This window comes from Stegodyphus dumicola, chromosome X2, assembly GCF_044657685.1.
Source record: "Stegodyphus dumicola isolate Sdum_Otavi_A_Nest chromosome X2, ASM4465768v1".
NCBI lineage: Eukaryota > Metazoa > Arthropoda > Arachnida > Araneae > Eresidae > Stegodyphus > Stegodyphus dumicola.
Genome location: NC_140781.1, coordinates 36,196,027 through 36,220,856, shown reverse-complemented (window position 1 = coordinate 36,220,856; position 24,830 = coordinate 36,196,027). Strand labels below are relative to the sequence as shown.

Sequence of the window (24,830 nt, the reverse complement as noted above, 5' to 3'; positions counted from 1 at the left end):
TACATCCTCTCTCACTTAAAGGGAGAGGGAGGATTGGGGAGGAAGGGACCCAGTTGCCAGATTTTGGGGGTGAAGAATTTTCGTCCACCGCACTTTAGTGCGTGTGTCACTGTAGAACAATTACGTTTACTGAAAGAGGAAACACGAAAATATAAGGTACAGCCTCGGCGAGATTTGAACTCGAAGTGCTAGGTGGACATGCTTACGAAAGCATGTGGTGAGGAATAGTACTTCCTTAATATATTTCCTCTTTAAAGAATGACTCGAATGCAGGGTACACAGTCGCCGAATCCAGATGGTCAGGAATGACTGTAAAGAACATTTTAGTTCGGGTGCCACTTGTGGAATCATTAGGTACTCGTCAGAGCAAGGAACGTGAAGTATTAACATGTCCTGGCCGGAAATCAAACTCCGGATTTTCCGACTGCTAGCTTGACGTGCTTCCAGTTACACGACGAAGGAATTTGCTAAGGAGGAAGAAAATTCCTTAAATGGTAAGATTGTTACTTTGTCGTACTCATCGTATATGACATTAAAAATGACCTTACATTGACCTTACATACATTGACGTATTGACCTTACATTAAAAAAGGCGAATGTGTGCGCATTGGAAGCAGTCAGCTGCTTAAGGTCAAACGGTTTCTCCTTTTTCTTCCTTTGCTCTCGTAACGTGAAAACATGGAGGAATTTTTCTCTATCTGCGGGAATAAGTAAGTGCTCTTTAGCACTGATTGTATCGCAATTTATTATTATGTTTTAGTCGAAGCAGAGACCAGTTTTCTGTTCCCAAGTTTACATTTGGCTTAAATTGCTGAACATATCTATTATACGAACATTAATGTTTAACAATGCTAAAGAGTGTTTTAACTCGAATAATTGTGTACAGTGAAGTTTCTGAATGGAATTTCGTGAGCTGATTTGTTTTGTTAACCTTACTGCTCAATGTTGCGCAAAATTTGAAAATGCTGTAAAAGAGCAATAAAATAATTGATCTACCTTCATTTAATCTTTATGTAACATGATTTATTTATCATTTAATTTCGTTTAATCCTACCGCCAAATCTTAAAATGTATACATAACTTTAAAAAGTTGGATTTAGTCTCTACTTTTTAAATCTCTCATACTCATTTACTTATAAATCATACCGTAGCAAGTTTCAAGCGTTCTCTTATTCGATTAGTTAGAGATCGAGGGATAACTAGTTCGAGAAAAAGCGCTTAAGTTCTTCAGCTCCAAAGCAGTAGGTATGGCTTAGGCATGTAGAGGCATTTAACATTTGGCTTCTCATTATCTAAAAGTACTTCGATAATAACGCAACCACATTAGCTCAGTTTGGCGATTTTGTACATATAAAAAGGTAATTTTTGAGTCCAAGATGGTGAACTATCGATATTTATCGTACGTTGGTAAATATTATTAACATATGGAAAGAAAGCATGCTTTAAGAACTTAAAATACAAATTTGAATTATTAAATGCGGAATATAATACATTAAAAATTAAAACACTTGCCTTTTTCTTCAAATCTTTCAATACTTTTTAAGATAATATTCTTTCGAAGTACACAGCGATCAGTTTTTTTCTTAAAAACGCTAGAAAATTGCGAAGAATCGGCTTCGTGCAATCCTCGGCAACAGCGACAATCGATTTCCTCGTTGTTCCCTTTTGAAAATTTTCAGCAAAATTCTGTATTCTTGCAGAAATGTTATCCTAGTTTCTTCCATTGCTGGCAAATTCCACAAACTCATATTTTAAAATTAAGTGTAAGGCAAAAATATCACGATTTGTTTATAAAAACTAGAGGCCTTCAGTACCGCAGTAGGTTTTTCCTAACCACTATATCGTCTGAGCGGCAAGCACATTAATATCACTTTAGAATAACAACAACTTAAGTTGAAGCTGCTAACGAAAACGTTTTGACAATAAATTACGAGCTTATTATATGAAGATTTTAATTGTTTGTTTGACTACAAAATTAAAGCTCTTACTTCTAGAAGTCACGTCGTCAAAATTACAGTTTCGAGTTTTTAAATAAGCAGAAGACTATTCTTTCTGGCTCGTGATTTCGGATTATCCTGTACACGGGACTTGAAGGTTTCTTGCTCCAACCCACCCGCAACTTCACACTTTTCTCAAGCCATAAAAAAGCCAAAACTATTCATCTGAAACCAGAATAAAGCAGCTTTTCTGCCTTACATTTGAAACATTAGCAAGAAAAACATCTTTAATTTGAATCAGCTGAAATTGATTTGCTAATTATTATTAGATAGTCAATAATTAAATTTCTGCTCTGAAATTCCTGAATATAAAAGAACTCGTATTTTAAGATATTAGGTTTAAGTAAAGAGAAAATTTACCAGGACGAAATTAGCCGGAATAACTGGGAGAAAACTGAAACTATGAATATTTATAACAGTCACGGAAATTTCTCTGCTATATAAGAAGCTGTCATACGGAAGATCATAATAGCAAGTTTTCCGATAGTAAAACGTTGCTCAAACGTAAGATCTGTTGTCCAAAAATCATCTGAAAAATTTTGGAATTAATAAGAATCGCTAGAATTCTTCCATAGATGAAAAAATTAAGATATGTCAAGTGAAGACTAGTTATCTGTATGCTCTGTACTTTTTCATTTTGCACTTCTGGGTATAGACATTTGTACACTGCGAAAAAAGGGGGGGGAGGGACAGTTCTATAGCTCCCATTCTACTGGGCCGATTGACGAAATTCAACTTGCGTTTTTCACGTCTGGAAAGCACTACTTAGGATTTGTATTAGATTTATATATAGTATTGTTCTCATGTAGGTATGTTGACACAAAATCGGACTTTTCTGAAATAACATACCAATTTTTTTTCATATTTCAATTCTGCGACTCAAATTACGCCAAACTACCAAGTTTTGTAAAAATCGCACGAGTTGGTTTTTTAAAAAATTAGCTCTTAAAAGTTTAGCTCCTCGATGTTAATTGAGTTTGGTACATGTTTATTAATCTCTCTTTTTTTATGAAACTTCATTGATTCTTCTTTTCACATTTCGAAATTCAGGTTTATTCCAAATAAAATACACCCATTTTTTTATGATTTATTTTTAAAATTTGTATTTTAAAATAATTTTTATACATTTTTCAAAAAATTTTGAATTATAATCTATAAAAATTTTACCCTCATCTTAAAGTATACGTGTTTCTAAGCATACATGGAAAAAAATTACTGTTTTTATTCAAAATTTCCGAAGTTATACGTGAATTTATATATATTGACGCGTTTTGAAATTTGGGATATTTGTTGAAAGCGATAAAATATCAAATGTAGTTTAGACCCTTTGTTAAAATTATTTGAAAGTTAGAACGATGTGAATTTTTTCTGCTCCGGCATAATGGAAGGGAAAGGAAAATTGGTTGCCATATATTAAGAAGTTCGCCAATTGAACTATTCTTTGCGCAAACTCAAAATTGCGCAAGAAAATGTTTTGAATTTCTCTTTAAATTTCGCACCAAATTTAACAAAATTTAATATCTAGGCATAATTTGAGTCGTAGAATTGAAATATGGAAAACAAGTGGTATATTATTTCAGAAAAAGTCCGATTTTGTGTCAAAATACCTATGTTAGAACAATGCTATATATAAATCTAATATATAGCCTAAGTCGCGCTTTCGAGACATGAAAGAATGCAATTTGAATTTTGTCAATCGGCCCAGTAGAACGGGAGATATAGAGCTGTTGCATTTTTTTTTTCTTTACGCAGTGTACCTCATGCTAAGAGAGCTAAGGCTTCGATCTAATGCAGAAACAAATGCACTAGAATAACATTCAGGTATACGCATAGGAATCCATGTAAAACCCGAATGGCTTCCTCGAGGCCTCCACATTTAAAATGACACCACTTTTCAACGAAAAAAATAAAAGTATTATAAATGGTATGCCTCATCACCAAGAAGGGCGTTTATAAACACGTGATAAATCAACATGTCATTCACGTAACGTAATACGTAATTTATATTGAACTAGATATGTGAATTACATTTTCGACTTCTTTAAATTAACATATTAAAATCTATTTTTAAACGTATCAAAGTTACACTGAATTACAGAATAGAGACTGTGAAATAAAAGGTTAATCCAGTCAGAATGAAATCTTTAAAGACTTTTCAGCTGCTACGAGTAAATATAGAAACTCACAAAGTTTCCAATTAAAGAAATATACTCCTCATTAATATAAAACTAAAAGCGGAAAAGAAAGGCAAATAATCCCCCCGGGCAAAAAAAAACGTATAAAAGGAAATATAATAATAAAAGAAAAAGAAATAGTTCTGACACATGCGTTATTGAACTTTGAAGAGAAACAGAAAAATGTTTGATCTGTCAAACCACGTTTCAGATTATGATGTGTGTTTTGTAGCTCTAGATTGATAAGCCTCCTTTTCCTTATTTGTACCCTTAAATATCACTGAACCCTTATCGCTTTAATCGTACGATAGAGAGTTGTGCAAATATAGCTATTTAGTCACGTTTATCAATCAAGCACACTTACTTGAACAAATACTGTGAAATAGACAACTGCAATAATTGTTGTAACCATCATTTTCTTGCTAGGAATGATCTTTTCGTCAATAATTAAAGCCAGAGCAAATGCAACAGCTCCCCTGAGCCCTCCATATGACATGATGAACTGTTCTACACCATTCAGTTGATGAAGGCGGAACTGGTTGAGGAAGCCACTCAAAACCACTACACCTACAAATAAAGAAATACAAAAAATACAAAATTCATAATTACTATAGCAGTCTGTTTATAATCATTCATCATCAGCAATAAATTCTACGATAAATACTTTTTGACAGTACTGTATGTGAATTTTTAAATGTTTCATAAAGTTTTAAGAAAGATGTGTTTCATTATTTCATTAAATTTTTTGTTACTTCCATGATTTGCCGTACTGATATATCTCTAGCACCGCATAAGAGTCGTACGTTCGTAAAATTATTTTACCGACTAACCTTTAGTGGATCTTTCACTTCCTAATTTCTTTCAAATTATTTTGTTCCGAAATATTAATAATTTAAAAACAGAAATAAGAGTTTTAAAAGTATTCATTAAGGTTATTTTTTACAGTTTGCCAAGCAATTTTATGAAATAAGGAGACAAAAAAGTTGCATCAAAGAATGTTTCTTTTTTTTTTTTTTTCTTTTCTTTTCTTTTTTTTTTTTGAGTGAAAGTTTATTTAGTTTAAGAGAAGACAAAAGCACAAAATTTTCATGAATACTATTGAGATACGGTTTTTACATTAAATTATACATAAAAGTGTTCCAGATGAGGATTCTATTGAAGTAAACAACCATTTATTCAATAATGTCCAATGCCAAAAACTGTTATGGCAGATATACTTAATCATAAGGACAAAAAGGACTGTTTAACTCATTTCACAACCATACCAAACGCATTATTAGTTAAAGTGTTAGTAAATCAGAATTCTAAATTATTAGTGATATTGCCAAAGTACCAGAAATTCCCACAGCATGGGTGTCAGTTTTAAGTCAAACTGTTGCCTATTACGCGGAAAAAGCATCATAAGATCGGATAAAAATTCTGTTCTCAACGTTAAATTAAATACATCGACGTACAATTCTGAAACTTAGAATAATTAGAAGATGGCCCATTTCAACATTGGTAGTTTAATCCTTAAAAATTGAAACTTACTAGCGATCTATCTCGTTTTCCCTCAATTAGAAGTGATTGGCTAAATTGTGTAAAACTGAAGGCTTAATTTAAGAAATTTCTGTGTTGAACTCTCAATAGAGATCTGTAAAGCATAATTTATTCTTTATTCTAAATTAGAAATGCTTTTACTGGAGTTAGCAATGATATTAATAAAATTACAGATCTGTGCAAAATGCTTTCCAGACTTTTTAATGAACACTAAATTGTCATTAATTTGTTGATAGGTTCTTAGACTCACTGGTTTTTACCAGATTTCAAACAATCATAGTGCACCTTAGGGAACATATGTGTGAAAGCGTAATAAGAACCTTTAAAAACTGAGGAAGAGGATAAAAGATAAAGTTCTAGCTAACGTATGTTATTGTCTCTCTGGCAAAATCCCAAATCTGCAAAATATTATATAAAGTGTTTAACAATTTGGCAAAAGGCGAATCTAATTAACGGTTTTTGTATAATTATTTTACAAACTACATAATTTTCTTCTCGGGGAACATTTATTCCTTTTTTGTCGCCGGATAAACACAGAACATTAGCTTAGAAAATGCATTTATGTGAAAAAAAGCACAATATGCAGATTTGTGGCATTTATGTGAAAAAAAGCACAATATGCAGATTTGTGGTTTTGGCGTGGAGCCAGTAGCTTATTGTTTATATTCTAATGCCTTCCGGAATATACAGTGGCGTAATGATTAATGTACGATTGATGAAGACGAAGAATCTTCAGTTCGGAACCCGATGGCCGAGAGCTGTATTTTTTATTAATCCTAATTTCTTTCAAGTGATTTTGTTCCGAAATATAAATAATTTAAATACTGAAATAAGAATCTTAAAAGTATTTATTAAAAGTTATTTTTTACAGTTTTCCAAGCAATTTTATGAAATAAGGAGACAAAGAAGTTGCATCAAAAAGTGATCCTTTTTTTTAGAGAAAGCTTATTTAGTTTAAGAGAAGACAAAAGCACAAAATTTTCATGAATACTATTGAGATGCGGTTTTTACATTAAATTCCACATAAAAGTGTTCCAGATGAGAATTCTATTGAAGTAAACAACCATTTATTCAATAATGTTCAATGCCAAAAACTCTTATGACAAATATATAAGCTTTAAGTAATGCGTGGAAAAGAGGTTCAAAAATTTTTATCAGATATTTTCTCATACTTAAGTTATACATGAAGGAAAACACTGAGTCTGTTGAACAATTAGAAGGCATAAGAAGTCAAAACAACATAAATAAGTAATTCCTTTTTTTATGAAATTTTTGCATTGCATAAATTTTTACATTATGCGTAAAGTTATTTTTCATTAACAAAATACCGTTAGAGTATTAGTTGTACCGATAAAAGACAGACTGCCTACATCGTTATGGAAATGGGCTCTCTCTCTACTCGAGGATTCTTGCTTTCTTCTAAATGGAGTATGGTACACTTTCTCATACGAGGGGGTTACTTTTATAGTTTTTCTATCTAGATACATTGAAAGCTTCTTTTAATGAACATACATTGATGAAACTAGAAATATTGCATATTTAGCTCATGAGAAAATAAAATACAGAATAAAATTGCTTCAAACTGTTGCCATTAGACTATGCTTTTCTACAAATTATTCAAACAAGAAATTAATATATTTCAGTAAAATATATGAAATCTTGAGATAAAATAAAAGGGTATTCGGTTATAGCATATGCATAAAATATGCGCACTCTCCGCATGAGTAGGATGTTAGAAGCGTAGGACTGCGTAAACAGTCGCCACTTGATATTTCAAGTTATTTCACGAATATACAAGAATACACAAGAATATACAAGAATTCAAAGAATACCGTAACATGATGCATTTTCCTGGGTTTCAGTTCTGAAAGATTCCGAGTGCTTCCTTGATAAAAACGATTATTTAGTAATCTCTACCGTCAGGAATTACAGGATTTACAGTCTGGAGAGCGAGGAGGCCAAGAGTCTAGAAAACTTGAAATCTAAAGAACATCGCAAGTTAAAACTAAGCAATTTCTATATTTATTGAAGGTGGAAGCAACTCCATGCTGCTTATAAAATAATGTCCTAAACATCCTCATTCGTTCAAATCAGATATTATATGCTGGGAAAACAGTTTACAGTAATGTGCACAAATAGTGGAACAAATTATAGAATTTTTAAACGTCATCTCCTCATAGATATACTGCCCGAGAATAAAGCGGTAAATCTGCACCTCAGAGACATAATGCAGTGACTTTTCATACACCACATGTGCAGAAATTTTAGTCGTTTACTTCTTCTTCCAGTAAAAAGACTGTTTCGATATTCATAAGATATTCCAAGAACATATTTCTTCAACTATTCAGCATTGCGATAAATTGGGAAGCCAAATTTACCCGCTTTTGCGCATCTTCCGACTTCAACTCTTGCATCACATTCATAAGGATTTTATAAGGATAACATGGCAAAGTGAGCTGCAACCTTTACTTTTTAATTTGGTTTTATTTAGTTATTATTATTATTTACACCGTGGATCAGGAAAAGCACAATTTACGTGCCTTTGTTATTGAATGTTGAGCATAGGAAAAGTTCTCGGCTGCAGTAACAGCCACACTTTCAAAATTGCCTTACGGAACAGGTCACCGTCATTTCCCTCCAAGCCACACCCAGTCTTTCAGCCTCTTCAGATTTCTTCACGTCTTTATGGTCTTCAGAGTTTCAAGTTGATCTAACTAACTACAGCGGGAATGTATATATATTGCGTCCATAAAAGTTCTTCAACCTTTAGTCATAAACATATATTTGAAATAACAAAAAATCTTAAAAGATGCAAACGCTCAAGTTATGACATTTTTTGGTTTGGAAAATTAGTTTTGTAAATATAACAAAATCTAACTCTTTTACACGTCCTAGGTTCTTGTAGCTATTTTAAGTGCAAGTTCATAGTCATTTTAAAAATGAAACACAGAACGTTTGACTCCATACAAGAAAAAGTAACTATGTTTTTTAATTTCAAAATCTGGGATCTTTTTTGGCATTTATGAATGATAAAAAACAATCTTTACCGCTATTTTTAAGGGGTCAGTTAAAAAATCAATTAGGATAATTCGAGGTTGGTTTTTCTCTATTTAATATCATTCCGTGAAATTTTTTTGTGATTTATTAACGTTAAAATTTCTTTGATATAATTTTCGTTTCCATTTGGTATGCAGAAAGTATTTTCCTACAAGTAATTTATAAGTTTCTTAATATTAAAAACGTCAGTAACACTCCTATGCAGTTTTACTACTTTAGGATCATAATATAATAATCACATAAAAATTCATTGGATAGAAATATTTCTCAGTTTTATTTATACATATAGTACTTTGAGTTGGCTACACTTGAAGCCTACCATTGTCTTCTAGGATACAAATTTTATACGATTTTGTGGATAATGTCTTTTTGAAAAACTTCCATTGATCAAAATTTTTTACCGTGGTCTGCATTTTACGATGTTCATTACTTAGTTTATTACCTTCTGAATTAACAACTTAAACTAACGTTTCATTTTTAGTTGCGCTCAAATTTAAATATTTCGCTTTTAAATTTGTATACAATCTTTGAAATTTCAAGAAACTAGAACTAAGAGTTTAAAATTAAATACCTTGGTCAATTTCTGTTAGATGTTGTTCAAACCTTTTGGGTTCCTTTTTTTTAATTGAGTGCAGAAATTTTTTAAAAATGTTCAAAGTGTTTTAGTGATCGTCTGTGTAAAAAGATTTCATAATGTTTTAAAACTAGTTTTTTAATAATAAAAATTCCAAAACATGAATATTTTTCTGGTCTATAACCTTTTTATAACTGAAATTATATGCTTACGATCAACGGGTGCAAACATACACACCATGCAACAGCTTTTGACGTTGTGTATAATATCAGGTTGAACGGAAAGTAATGAGTAAGAATCAAGACAGACAATTTCAAATGGTAAAAATATTATCGCATAAATTAAATTTTGAATATAAACATCAGAACATTTTGAATATAATCATTCTATGACTTTCGCCCATAAACTTTCAAATCAATTCAGAGGCAACTTTTTAATTCTGTTTTTGAAGAATTTTTTTGATATTGAAACAAAATATTCTTTTAATACTTTTTATTCTTTATGTTTACTATGAAAGTTCTTGACAACAAGAAATGCTGCAGTGATTTAAACTGGATGATAGGAATTTCCCATTATTAACCTTTTGCCAAGACACTCCTGCAGCAAGGGATTTAGCATTAACCTGCTGATGAATCTCATAAGGCTGTTAATTAGAGCAGAGCCCTTGGTTACGAAGGACGAGTTCAAACTTTCTAAGATGACAACAGATGCCTACATTAATTAATGTTTTAGTTAGGTTCTAAGGATTCAAAATAATATATACCTTTCATATCCAATCGCATGCAGAACAAAACTTGCTTTGGATGCAAAAACCTGGTTTTTATTAAAACCTTGGATTCTCTTTTGCGCTCAACCGTTGTATTTTTCAAGAATAACTAATATAAAAAATTCTTTTTTTTCAATTCTATTCACAGATGTTTTAGGAAATGCTGCACTCATATTTTATAAACAGAGAATTGCAAACCGATACTACTTGCTTATGGCTCTCAGCCATGATTTAATGCGCAGTAAAAACACTAGCACGCCAAACCTTTCCGACCCATTTCAAAGGTCTGTTCCATTTGTTTCATTTCAAAGGTCTAGTGCCGTTCAATATCCTCAGTGAAGCCTCTCTATTATTTCTCTATAAGTGATACATGGATTTGACGCTATCAGCGTATTTTCAACATAATACAGCACTTTCCACTTCCCTCGATTTTCAACTGGATTTAGCGATTAAAATTTCCACGTCTGAACTTCTTTAATTCCCTTAGCACTGACCTTCATTGATAGCACAGGGGGGCATAAAAATTCTTCTTCCCCGATAAATGAACCCCTGCTGGCTTATTCGTTCGGCCAATCGAAATAAAATTTTAGATATTGTTATATACATTATATTATGCGCTCATATTTGTGATGATTTAAAACAACAGAGCTCTTCCGGTTACAGATACAGTGAAAAGATTTCGAAATTTTCGAATGACAACACCCATTTTTTCCTTCTCAAACTGATCGGCGCATACACATATCAAGGTGTACACATCAAATTCGGGAGATTTGTCAGAAGTGAAAGATGCCACAGAACGTGAAGTTATAGAGACCCCTCCTGCAATGTTACTTGTACTCCTGCGATGTTACTTTGCGTGCGGGAGATTGTTGTCAACAATGCGTTATCATCTGCAAAGGTGGGCACGCTGAAAACTTATAATTCTAATAATTGTTTTCCTTCTCCTCCCTTGCGTCGTTATTAATCCTTTACAATGCTCTTCTCTGCATACGTTTCAAGCCAGCAATTTTCATCATACGTGTATCTTTTCAATGCCATTTAGGTTTTCTTAACTCGCTGATCAATTTTCGCAGGAAAAAAAAACGTATGTTGTCTTTAGAAAATTTCGAATTTTTTTCACTGTAACCCTAACAATATTATAATAACCTGTAATTCTTTCGACTGCAGAATCACTTCAATATTGTTCCATGTACTTGAATTTTTGCAAACAAAATTCCTGCGTTACTTTTCAGTCAACCTGATATTATTGTGCCACATAGGCATCAGCACTATTCAAAGGATTAACTATTTATTTTATTGCAATAAGGCACGGCTATGTTGGTTATGTTGGAGAGTATTATGTGGAGTTTACTAGTATTTACATCAGGCAGGAAAAAATCCACTCAACTTTGTAAGGACTTATTTATCTTATCAGCTATTTTATGTTAAATATCTTTATTGTAAGTCTCCCTTTCCATTTTCTTGCCAGAATGCTAATATGTAGTTCGCGCGTATTCAAATGAGGTAGAAAGAGATAGTATCTAAATGAGACTTTTAGATTATTTAATCAGAGTGTATTCCGCCTGCTGATCACTGATGATATCACTGAAACACTGTTAAAAATGCTTTAGGATTTCGCTTTTTGAAACTATGACGTAACGTTTCTGGTTAATGTGAAAGGTGTCTGCAAATTAGAACTCAAAATTAGAGGTAATTAAAGTTTTATACTCGCACTAGTTTTATAATAGGAAACAACATTTCAAAACAAAGGAAGTTGTTACTGCTTAGCCACCTTCAAGAGCTCTTCTACAGATTAATTTCTGCTTGCAGAAGAGAGACTTACGTCAGACTGACTGGAAGGGTGGCTTTTATATAAATCTAAAGGTAATTTGTGTTTGAATGAAATGTAAATCTTCTAGTATTCAAAATAAATGTTTCAGATTAGGCTGAAATATGTCAGTAGAAATACAAGTATATTCGCAATACTTGGTTGTAAAAATAATGTGAATATTTAGAAAAAAGTTTAAAATTCACTTTTTTTTATGAATCATATGTGCTAAAAATTAAGTAACCAATAACAGCAACAGCCTGATATACTACATTAAAAAACATAATGCTTGGTTATGCACTGGAATTTAACTTTCGACCAGCTACAGCAGAAATAATATTACTGTTTCTTCTATTTTTTTTTTCTTAATGTCTAATTCAGTTCTGGCCGCACATGAACGTTTTTTAAAACAAAGATATGTTTGATCACTTGAACCTTAGTGAATTTTGTACTGCAACATAAAATCCATATGACAAAGTTACGTAAAAAAATCAAGCTAGATGAATGCCAGTAGAGGCAAGTTAAATAATGTGTTTTAACTGAAATAAAATTCAAAATATTAAGCAATAAAAGAAGAGTAATATTTTGAGTATAAACTTTATTCCTCAAAAAATTCTGAAAAACTTCAGTTATGAATGCAAGAATTTATGACGTCTGAAGTTTTATACCCTAAAGCAATTACTGAAAAATGTTTAGATAAAATAATTATCATGAATGAATTCCCTTTCTTGTATTCCTAGCACTATGAGCAATTATGTAACGAATCCGAAACTAAACAATATCCTGTGACTATCATATCCGAAACTAAACAATATCCTGTGACTATCATATCCGAAACTAAACAATATCCTGTGACTATCATATCCGAAACTAAACAATATCCTATTAACTTCAGCAAATAGTCTTTCAGGTGGGACATAGAGTAGCAAATTAGATTTCAAAGTATTAATGTAGGAAAATATCAAACTAAATCTTTGGTACATGTAAAGTAGTTACATTTTTTAGAAATGTATGGATGGTACAAATAACGCAGTGCAAGTTCTGTTCTTCTATACGTAAAACAAAAATTCAGAATATCTCCAAAAGCTTAGAAAATATAATTTCATAAATCTAAATGAAAATAAAATTATAAAACTTGCAGAAATCCTCCATCATTTCAATTTCCGAGCTTAAAAATCTTTCCTTGGCATGCCAAGCAATGAAAGTAAGAAACCATGGAATATGTAGGTAAAAAATACGTATATGGGCAATAAGCAATTACAGAAATGCTATGCACAAGGGTTATCTTCTTCAGCGAAGGGATATGTCTTCGCAGAGTTTCATTCTACGAGCAGCAGGCTCATGTTTACGTTGTGCTTTGGAAAGACTGCAAAACCTTCTTTGCAACAGGGTGTAAAGTCATTAGGATTTTTTGGAAGCAGGAGACGTGAGAAATGAGCAATGCCCTAGGCCTGACTCGAACCTGGAGCTTTCGATAGCACCGGGTGTGCTGATCGTTACGTCACGAAGGCATGCAGAAAGGAGAGAGGAACTACTTTATATGCTCCCCCTTTTAAAGGGCGACTGGGGTTTCACCAAACCCATTTGGCAAATCCTGGTGGTGAAGTATCATCATCCACCACCTTTTAGTTCGGGCGTCACTGTAGAGTCATCAGGATTGGAAACAGCAGACGTGAAAAATGAGCAATGCCCTCGCTGGTACTCAAACCTGGATCTCTCGATACGCGCCGATTATGCTAACAGTTACACCACGAAGGCATGCAGAAAGGAAGGATAAAATGCGTTATAAGGACGCATCGGATATGTCATGGATTGCTGAGAATTAGAGATGAAAACCAAATTGTGTCAATGATTCTTTCCGAATCATCACGTGTAGGAGAATTCCTCTTGGGGAACAAGGATAAATAGACATTGAGGCAATTAAATAAATGCCCTGTTTAAAAAAATGGAGCTTGCGCTCATATACGTGCATTATTTCGAAACACGTTCCTGTCATATAATTGCAAGGAGTGGTGCGATCAGGTTGAGTAAGGGGCAGCCTAATCCACCTAATCAAAGCGATCAGGTGGTAGAGACGTTAGGTTATTTTTTGGAAGCAGGAGAAGATGAAAAATGAGCAACGCCTTTGCCGGAAATCGAACCACGGACCTCTGAAATACGCGTCCAGCGGGAAGACCACTACCCCACATAGGCACGCTAAGAAGGGGAAGAAATGCCTTATACGCTTCCTCTTTTAAAGGGCGACTGGGGTTTTTAGGGACCCAATCGCCAAATCCTGGGTGTTGAGAATCATCATCCACCACCCTTTTAGCTTGGCTCCACTGTAAAGACATTAGATTTATTTCGGAAGCAGGAAAGATGAAAAAAAAGCAACGCCTTCGCCGGGAATCAAACCACGGACCTCTGGAATACGCGCCTAGCGTGCAGACCACTACACCACGAAGGCACGCTGAGAGGCGTGAGAAATACCTTATAAGGTAAATGACTTGAACGTGCCATTCTCTGATGAACCTGATCTAAAGAGAGCTAGAAAACGAATCCTTTGAGAGATAGTTTTACTTTCTGGGAAAAAGTTGTCGCACGGGTACAGGCTACACAACGAGGAGCGGGACAGGTAGTTCAGCGCATACTCTCGCTTGCAGGCCAGCAGTTGCTTTAAGGTTTCCGAGGATTGTGAAAGTGCGTTGTTCTGCAGTACGACGCCTTTGAAGCAGTGGGTTTTGACTGAATGATGTGAAAAGCACCATTAAATGCCATCTGTTTAATATTCAGTTTTAAAAATCATCTACTCCTCCAAATGATAAATGATTTTCTAAAATACAATGTAGGATACGAGATTTAGAAAAGGCAGCCTGTTTACTAATTGTCTCATTGTGCATTAAATAAGGTATTAAGCTACATGAATTTCAAAGCAATGGAAAGAAAGAATGAATTACTTAATATGATTCTAATAATTATGTAAAAGAGGAAAGCTAATGGGTTGCTATATTTATAAAAGTCTTTTCAATGATCATGAATAGATTTAGCTAAAAGGAAATCACTTACCAATTGCTCTGTAGATGCTGCAGAACAAAATGCTGAAGAGGACAAACCAGGTGTTCCATTCGTGGTTGTCATTCACCGTCGACACTCCGAGTACAACGAAGATTATCGTTTCAGACGCTGTTGCAAGCATTTTTGTCACATATCTCACAGTCACGTGACTTTTATTCGAAATGTTTTCCTCTACGTAATTCTTCATTGTTATACCGCAGAAAACCAACCTAAGAGAATATGTATTTATTTCAATTTAAATCTAAGCAGCAATAATTCTGTTGCAAAAGGAAATACAAAAGAGTTACATGAAAAAAATTAAAATATTTTCTTTCCCTTGGTGCAACCAATATTTATCTATCTTCGAAGAAATCTGTGGTGTTCCTGAGGCTTAGGCTTGTCATCGATATAAACATGACCTTAAATATTTGGATGAAAACCACACAGGACAAATGGCTAAAGAAAGAGGATTCTAAAATTTGGAAGGGGAAGCAAATTTTCGAAAACTTTTAGTCCAGAGGAGGATTCAGTTTAGGGAATTTCTTATATAACTCAGAATTTTTCGAAAAATCGAGAACTGTATAGGTGCGGCTAAGGAAAATTATGTATGATAATAGTGTAATGAGGTGAAGGGTAAAATGCTCACTGAAAGAATGCTATGTACAACGCCTTTTGGCCTGCGGAATGGTATCACAAGCAACATGTTCTTAATATCAATTTGGTATTACAGATAACAACGCTTAAAATGAAAAATCTTCTAACCTGTCAAACGTTACGACGAAAGTGAAAAATGACATCAAAGAACCGGACAATAGAGAGATTCTTTAAGATTTTGATAGTTATTATTTCGTTCAATCAAAGCAATTTATTATTAGATGTAAATGCTTCTTTAGACTTCTTCGATCTTTTATACGACCGCATGCTAATTATTATCCACACTGGATGTATTTACATTGAACTGCCTGTTTCTTACCAAAAGATGAATTAATTTAGTTTTCAATAATTTTCCAATCAATTGATAATAAAACTAATCCAAGAATAAAAATACCCTAGAGCAAACTTAGAAAATGTAGCATTTATATGTTTTCGTTTTTCAAAATTTTCAGATTTAAAATGTAAAATCTCTCAGTTGCTGTTGTGAGGATTATTTTCGAGCTGCACCATGGAAAGAACACATTTGAGATATTTTGTGAAATTTATATGCTTTGTAAGCCATATATAGCATCCTTTGTTTCCGTTAGCAGTCACCTTTCTAGGCGCTTTTATAATAATAAGAATTAAAAAGGGTTTGAAACATAATTAAGTCTTGTTTTCAAATCAAAGAGGTCATTAGTTATTGCATTTATACTGTTAGTTAGATAACCTGGAAGCTAAAGATGTGCAGATTTATTTATCATCATTGTCTAAACTTTAATTTTTGTTTGAGTCAAATCGGCAGTATCCTTAGTTCTTTATGATTTTCTGCCCTATGTTCTGAAAATGGACGTTACAGTTTTTTTGCTATTCTTTTTTCTTAATATCTAAACTATAAACTCATGCAGATTTTTATCTAAGATTTTCTACAGTCCTGCAATTAACTTGTTAAGTAGCCATAAATCAGTTTTTCAATAAACGTAGCATCTATTAGCCATTATTATATTCTCATACATTCTGTTATTAATGTTCGATTAACTTTCTTATGTAGGCTTCCGTTCAATGTTACGCTTACAGAATTATGACGCTTAGGAATTTAAAGATCATGTCCTGAAAGATAACTGCTCAACAGTATTATTTCTGTAGCTTTTGCTACATATAATGCCCTATGTGTTAGACGGATATACCACTAATGGTGTGATACGGAATGACGAACGAATATGAAAAACTACGCAACATTTTTACGTTCTAAGTCAGTAGTGGAAATACACAGCTCTCTTTATCAGTGTCATAATTGTATACTGCCAAAGGTGCCAAAAACAACAGAAAAGATTACCCCCTTTACTGAAACAAATAAGCACATCTTAGCATTAAACGTGCTTTTCCTTATTCTGTATCTAAACTTAGATAGTCCACTCTGTTGTTGTTATTGCAATTTTAAGCATTCAGTGTTTTCCGTTGAAGCTAATTTAGTAGACCACGCAGAGTGAAATCTATCAACACGATTTTAAGGCATTCTAAGCGCTGTACTGGAAAGAAACTTCTTAATCAGAGAAATAATCTGAACCATTAAGCACTTGTAACTATAGTTTACAAAGTAACTATAGTTTACAAATTAAGTAACTATAGTTTACAAAATACTTTCACTTTATCTCTTGAAAAAAATACATTCAATTTACATCTAATTAAAAGCTTGAGGTAATCGTATAATTTTAAACGTAAAAGTAACATCATAAAGACACGATTTTTGATTGCTCTATGTTTCCGTGTATAAATCGAGAATTTTTAGCAGATTTTTTATTACTAAAAGTTGGAGGTCGGCTTGCATGCGAGTTCAACTGATTTGCAAACACTTCGATCATAAAAATGGTATTACAGGTTAAATAATTGAATCTATATTTGTTTTTATTATTTTATTTAATCCTAACACACCGTAATCATATCGCTTCATAAGTATCCAACTAAGCATTTTAGCAAAATCAAAAGTGTCTTTGCTAACGCAAGTGCGAGTAATATTACCTGTCACCATTAACTACTGCCATCCACCTCATAGCTAATATTATTTCGAATTCTGTCTATATCTCGGTAAAAGTGAAAACTTTTAGTTTAAATTTAAGAGAATAAGCAGTACGGGCCTCTTTCACTACCCGTCGTACCCATAAAAGTCCTTTGTAAGGCCTAAAATATTTTAAATTATGGAAAGATTCACGCTTTAGAATTTTTAAATTTAAAGAGATCAGTTTCATAAAAATTACGAAATCTAACTTTTTATAAATTCTTCTTACCCTATATGTATATTCAGGAAAATGTTATACTTATTACGAAAAATAAAGCAAAAAATGTTTGACTCTCATATTACAAAAATTAATTGACAGAGATATTTGATTTCAAAATTTGCGATTTTTGACATTAGGTTCAATTTGCATTGAGGGGTCGGTTAATAAATAAATTAGAATAATTCAAAGTTGATTTTTCCCTTTAAAAGTCATTGAGTGGCATTCGTTTGTGGTTTACTGTTTTTATTTATAATTTTGTTTGATTGGTATGCCGAATAAATTTTTACTCAAGTAATAAAGTTTGAAAGTCTAAGAATTAGTTATTAAAATGCTCATAAACTTCTATTGCTTTAGAATCATAATCTGGTAATTGTACAAAAATTCAAAAATTTTTCATTTTTAATTAATGCGTGTGTGTGTGATTATGGCAAAACCTCGAGAGTTATCTGCCTAAGGGAAAGGATGCCTTCGTGGAAGACTTTCTAAGGGTAACTGCTTCGTATACACGTTACACATGGGAAAAACCACGAAAACGCCCATGCAGCCAGCCCGTTCGCGGGATTCGAACCTCTGACCGAACTGGTTACAGCCGAAAACATCGCGGCGAAAACATCGCAGACGAAAACGTCGCGGAGAAAACAACGCAAGGCGAAAACGTCGTGCTACAAAACATCGTAGGAGAAAGCATTGCAAAGAGAAAACATCGCAGTTCTAAAACATCGCGGTACAAAACATTGTCGTCGAAAATAAAGCGGTTCAAAAACTTCGCAGTTTAAAAACATCGTCGTCGAAAATATCGTGGTAAAAAATAAAGTATCTACAAATCATCGCATAACGATAACATCGCAGACATACTTTTTTCAGGTTTTAATAATTGTAAATGGATATTCCCGTAATGATTTGTGAGCGCAAGATGGAAAGAAGGATAATTTTTACATTAATATTTTTTATTAATAAAAAAATTTTTGCTGAGAAAATAAGGAAACTTAAGCATAGAAAATTAATGCAACTTATAGCACTTAATAGAATTTTAAACCGACATAGTTAACTAACAAAGGCCATTAATAAATGATTTTTTATAAAGTTTTTACTGGTAATTTTTCATGAAAAGTATAATCTATAAGTTACATTTAATTTTCTATGCTTAAGTTTCCTTTTACTTTTTCAGCAAAAATTTATTAATTAATAAAAAAGTGTGAAAGTAAAAATTATCCTTCTTTACCTCTTGCGCTCACAAATCATTATGGGAATATCCATTTACAATTATTAAAACCTGAAAAAAGTATGTCTGCGATGTTATCGTCATGCGATGATTTGTAGGTACTTTATTTTTTACCACGATATTTTCGACGACGATGTTTTTAAACTGCGAAGTTTTTGAAATCGCTTTATTTTCGACGACGATATTTTGTACCGCGATGTTTTAGAACTGCGATGCTGTTTCTTTGCGATGTTTTCACCCACGATGTTTTGTAGCACGACGTTTTCGCCTTGCGTTGTTTTCTCCGCGACGTTCTCGTCCGCGATGTTTTTGCCGCGATGTTATCGGCGGACACCGACCGAACTACCAGCGTTCAGCAACGTTACCGCTCGGCCGCTAATGCGAATAATATGACAATTTGGGTGAGTACCAGTACTGATGTCTGCTACTATCCGACTCGGCAGTGAACAAAGTCTTCAAGATCTCCATTTTGAAAAAAAAAAAAAAATATTATATTGATCAATATTTTTCAAAATAATCTGTATATAGTAATGCTCGTCACATAATCTCTTAACAGCAGAAATCTTTTTCTAAACTAACATTTTATTTTTAATTACGTACAAATGCAAATATTTTGCTTTTCATTTGTGCACGGCCTCTGAGTATGGTGTTCGACATTAATATCAAATATACATGGTAAATTTTTTTACGGGAGTCCACGCTTTGTCCTTTCTTTTTTATAACGCGCACTATATTTTTTTAACCATAAGCATGGAGACCAGAGAGACATATAAAAAGTTAGATTTCATAATTTTTACAAAAGAGATTTTTTTTTTTAAGTTTAAATGTGGATACGCTGTATAGTGGAAATGAAGAATTAGATTTTGCTTGCAAAAGCGGAAACGCAAGAGGGAGGGGAAGGAATCTTGCTATTGCTTGAAAATGGCTACTAAAACTGAGAACAAAGCTAAAATTCGCCAGGTAGAAAGGCCAATAAGCATGCTCAAAACTGCGATAAATTTAAAAACAGAAATTAGTGATGATAAAAGTTTGCGGGAGGTCTTAATGTCTTTTCATTCTATAAAATTCTCTCCTTTTAGCTGGATTTGTGAGATAATTTTAAATTTGACTTATTGTGCAAGTGTTTCCGATTTTGGCCGCAATTTTATGGTAAAATCTTATTTCTCGGTTTATGCATATGGTATCTGCAGAATACTAAACTTATCTTTTGCATCATCATCATCACAAATATCTGAGCATAATTTTACCCAATTGAAAGATGTTGTTGTGTAACTAAGAGTTGAAAGTGTTTACATCAAGACAAAAAAATCTCTTTTGCATTACATATATAGAACATGTTGTTGTCTTGTCCATATTACATAAGACAATGGTTGCCAGAGCCAACTCCGAATAGAGGTTGGACGTCTATTTTTCCACCCCCAATTTTGAGGAAGAGCACCCCGGGGGGGGAGTCCGTGGATTTCCAATCTCTCTACACTCCCACCAATCCACGCGAGAGGGCTTTCGGCTCGCCGTGTATTTAGAGTGCCGCCATGCCGCAACAGACACTATACATTTACAAACACATCCATATCTTCTCCGAGAATCGAACCCGCGCCCTTTGGTACCGTAGTAGGATCCCCCAACCGCTATACCGTCTGGGCGACTATAGAACATGTATATCCATGAATTTCCAAAATTACATGTATGTCCAATAACATGTCCAAAATTTCATATATGTTCAATTATATATTCATTACATGCATTTCATAACGCCTTAAAGATATAAATAATTCATAAAAGTCGAATATATGGATATAAGGAATGCTGTTTGTATGAAGACGAATGCAAGAAGGGGGAAGGTTTTTTTTTTATCTGGCGCTAGTAAACATTTAATTAAGCTCTTCATGTGTAGAATGTGCTCTTTCATATCGGCAAGTAACAGTCATAATCTGTTAGTTATGAAAGCAATTTATTTTCTTGCAAGTAAATGTTCAGGATATACACAGCCAAGAGATGGCTATTTAGTATCGTTTTCAGGGCTATTCTAATAGTAATAGCTACTGTCAATATGGTGCAGCGCCCTCTATCGTTGACAATATCTATTAAATATTTACTCTCTCCACTGGTATTTCCCTTCTTAGGCGTCATTTTAGTGAGAACCACATTTCGTTGCGTATATTTGTTCAATCAAAAAAAAAAAAAAAAAAAAAAAATTATAACTCTTTGCTATTTTTTACCATTCCATATATGTTTGCAACTGCAAAGAAAGTATTATCTAAATTTTATCTTTTATTTTTTAAATTTTTTTTACGTATTATAGCAAAGAAATGTTTGATGTTCCATTGTATATCCATTTCTGTGAACAGAGTCATTAAAAATATTTTTAGAAGCAGTTAAGAATACATAAAAAAGAGCAAAAGTTTTTCCCACTTAAACATACGTTTGAAAAATAATCTTTATAACTTAAATGCATTCTTCAGAGATAGCCTAAGACCTACTGAAACTCAGTTTTTTACAAATAAATTCTGACGTAATTTCTATTGTGTGATCCAAACGAATTTAGTTTCGATTTTCAGAGCGTTATGGCCTACATTTTATGATCGTGCAGTGACTTTTAATCCAAGTATGCGAGGGACAATTAACTTACGATCTGAAAACTTCAGACTATAATATAAAAACTCAAAAATATCCCACTAATAATTTTGAAAATTAAGCGTAATTAAAATAATTAAAAACATTAGCATATCATGCAAATATTTCGCTTTCCTTTCAAATAAAAATAACATCTATTGTTGGTGACTCTTGGAACTAAATCTTTAGCGTTGAGTAACATTTAAAAGCGTCTCGTATTAAAATTTCAAATTAAAAGTTCCAGCATTTCTTGCAACAAGCTTGTAAAGTAAAATTATGCAAACAAAGAGTATTGAACTATAAAAAGTTACATCACTGCGTGAATAAAATTAAAAAAAAATTATAAATGTAAAGAGGGGATTGCAATCGATAGTTTCCTACAAATCTTCATCAGTTACATTAAGTTGGATGTTGATGGCAATATAAATAAGAAGTAGAACTAGAAATTCTATACATTATAGACATTAGAAAAGCATTTTATTCCTGTACATTCAGGATATAAAATATATTTTTTAAATTATTATTGAAAATTATAAATAAAATATTTTTTTAAATGGCTCACTGTGTTACAATGATGAGGAATGTAGTTGCATAATGTCGAAGATAAATAAAAGACTTTTCTTTGTAAACTCATAAGGTTTGTTGAAGCAAGAAATGAGAAAAATGTTCAGTGCTTTCGACTGGAATGGAACTGCGTACATCCTGTTTCACTTACACCTCGAAGTCACGCAAATAGGAAGGTGTATTTGATTATGGCAAAGCACACTAGGGCTATCTGCCTAAGGGGAGGGACGCCTTCGTGGAGGACGTTTTAAGGGACACTGGCTCGTATACACGTTACACATAGGGAAAACCACGAAAGCACCCATGCAACCAGCCCGTTCGCGGGATTCGAACCTCGGACCGAACTACCAGTGTTCAGCGACTTTACGGCTCGGCCGCTGGTGGGCCTCAAATAGGAAGGAGAAAATCCTTTACAACTTATTATCAAGTAATAATAACGTGTGATCGTGTTTCTAATAGCTCTTTGTAATGATCAGAATTTAATACTGACTGAAAAAAATAACACCTCTTAGAGGTGCTAATAAACTTTATTTACACAAAGTAAAGCAATTGATCCCTAGATCTTGATTAGTTATAAGATAGAATTTTTTGCGTATGCAGCGCAACGAAATTCGTGCATATTTGTAAGATTTAATAATGCATTTACGCGTTTTTGTTTGAAGAAAAAAGTTAATTTTTTATTTAAATAAACTCTTCTAAAATGCTATCAAGTTACTTAGCCGCTTAGCTTTATCAAGTTACTTAGTTACTTAGCTTTATCAAGTTATTTAGCCGCTGAAATGTTTTATTAATATTTACTTTTTTAATGCCACATAAAACATTAAAAGACATCTCTTGATGGTTATTAGAAGGCAGAAGGCAAAATATTTAGATGTAATAATTCAATTTTGTGGCTTAAAAAAAAAGGCTCAAAATTATTCCTTTTATTACACAATACCAGGATAAGGTAGTTGAATCATGCAATTTAAGGTTGAAAATACTCGACAAAAATTTATTATTAAGCAGATAGTAATTTCTTTTATGATGAGGAAATGGGTATTCAAGTATCGTTATCTCTAATTTTCAACTTCCCATTCTTGAGGATTAATGGAGATGGACAAAGGCGCAGAGCTTTCTTACAACCATCTTTATGCTAGTATGAAGGCCATTTCGGGAAATTGTTTGACTTTTGCTAAATATTTTACGCAATTTAAGCAAATTTCAGTTAAGCAGCATTTCAATCTTAATTATAAACAATTTTAGTTTAAAACAACTTTTTGAATTTCAATGATACTGGAATAGTATAAACTGTATTAATTTTGTCTCCACCCTTGATGAAGAACAAAATTAAGGCAATCAAATTCTGTTCCAAGATTTTAGCGATTGATGGCTTTGTCATTTGTTTTTTTAATTTTTATGTAAATTTTGTATCATTTCCTTAACCTTTTCCAAATCATTTACAACTGTTTGTACTTTGTATCTTGTACTTTTTGTAACTTTGGAAAGTTTAAGCCTTTTAAGTTGGAAAGTTAAAAAATTACCCCTTAATATTTGCTGCATTTGCTCAAAATTAAATTTTATTTGAATCAAATTAGTTTTTATAATGTAATTATTATTTTAACTTATTTTTAATAGCCTCTTAATATATATATATTCACACACATCCAAGAACAAATAGTTTTGATTTTTAAAATTTCTTCACATGAAAAACTATGTAACGGCCATTTCATTATATAATTGGAAACAATAAACCATGTTTAATAAAGCTAATGAAACTAAGATGTCATTGCACAATGATTATTTTTTGTCTCTTGGGCGTCATTTATTTTAAATACATGAAGGTCAAAATGAAAACAACGCAATTCCGAATGAGTAAAGGCGTTTCCTACTATGAGAGAAAGTTAAGGTCAGAGCATTTTTATATGATATTAAACGAGTAATATTTGTTTTTGAAGCATTATTATTATTAGGTTTGTGATGTTTTAAAAATATATCTTTAAATTCACATCTGTAAAATATATTAGTATCACGTTTTTTAATGAATCGCATGCTTAACGATGTACTGGTAAAAATAATCTAGAGACAAAAATAAATTACAGATGCAATTAAACAAACTAATAATGCTTATAATACAAAGCATTATCACGATGTTTCAAAACTATTTCTTTAAATTCACGTCTGTAAAATATATTATTCTTCATGTTTTTTAATGAATCGCATGCTTAACGATGTACTGGTAAAAATAATCTAGAGACAAAAATAAATTACAGATACAGTAAACAAACTAATAATGTTTATAATACAAAACATTATAACTAATAATGGATGGAAGGTATTAACAGATTTAACCTTTTACAAAAGCAATCTTTCTTGATTGCTTTTGTAAAAGGTTAAATCATTACCATTGTAAAAGTTAAATGTCATTATGCACTTTGTTCTGCAGATGTAATGTGAGACTTTTACAAACATTTCTTCATTAAATTTAATATTAACTGCTAGTAATTAGCATTTTAATGCATTCGAATAATTAAATTAATTTTAAAGCGCGAACATTCTTCAGTTCTTAATTTTTTTACACTAGAGTTACTAGAGTTAT

At 32.6% G+C, this 24,830-nt stretch overlaps 1 protein-coding gene across 1 annotated transcript in view; it reads right to left on the bottom strand.

The window, feature by feature from the left end:
• Nucleotides 1–24,830, bottom strand: part of LOC118182204 (Na(+)/H(+) exchanger protein 2-like) — a 267,934-nt gene that overhangs the window by 61,097 nt on the left and 182,007 nt on the right. Inside the window, exons 4-5 of the mRNA XM_035351522.2 lie at nt 14,960–15,177; nt 4,536–4,738 (exon numbers count right to left, since the gene is read on the bottom strand). Of these exons, the coding sequence (XP_035207413.1) occupies nt 4,536–4,738; nt 14,960–15,177 (421 nt within the window). The remainder of the gene's footprint in view (nt 1–4,535; nt 4,739–14,959; nt 15,178–24,830) is intronic.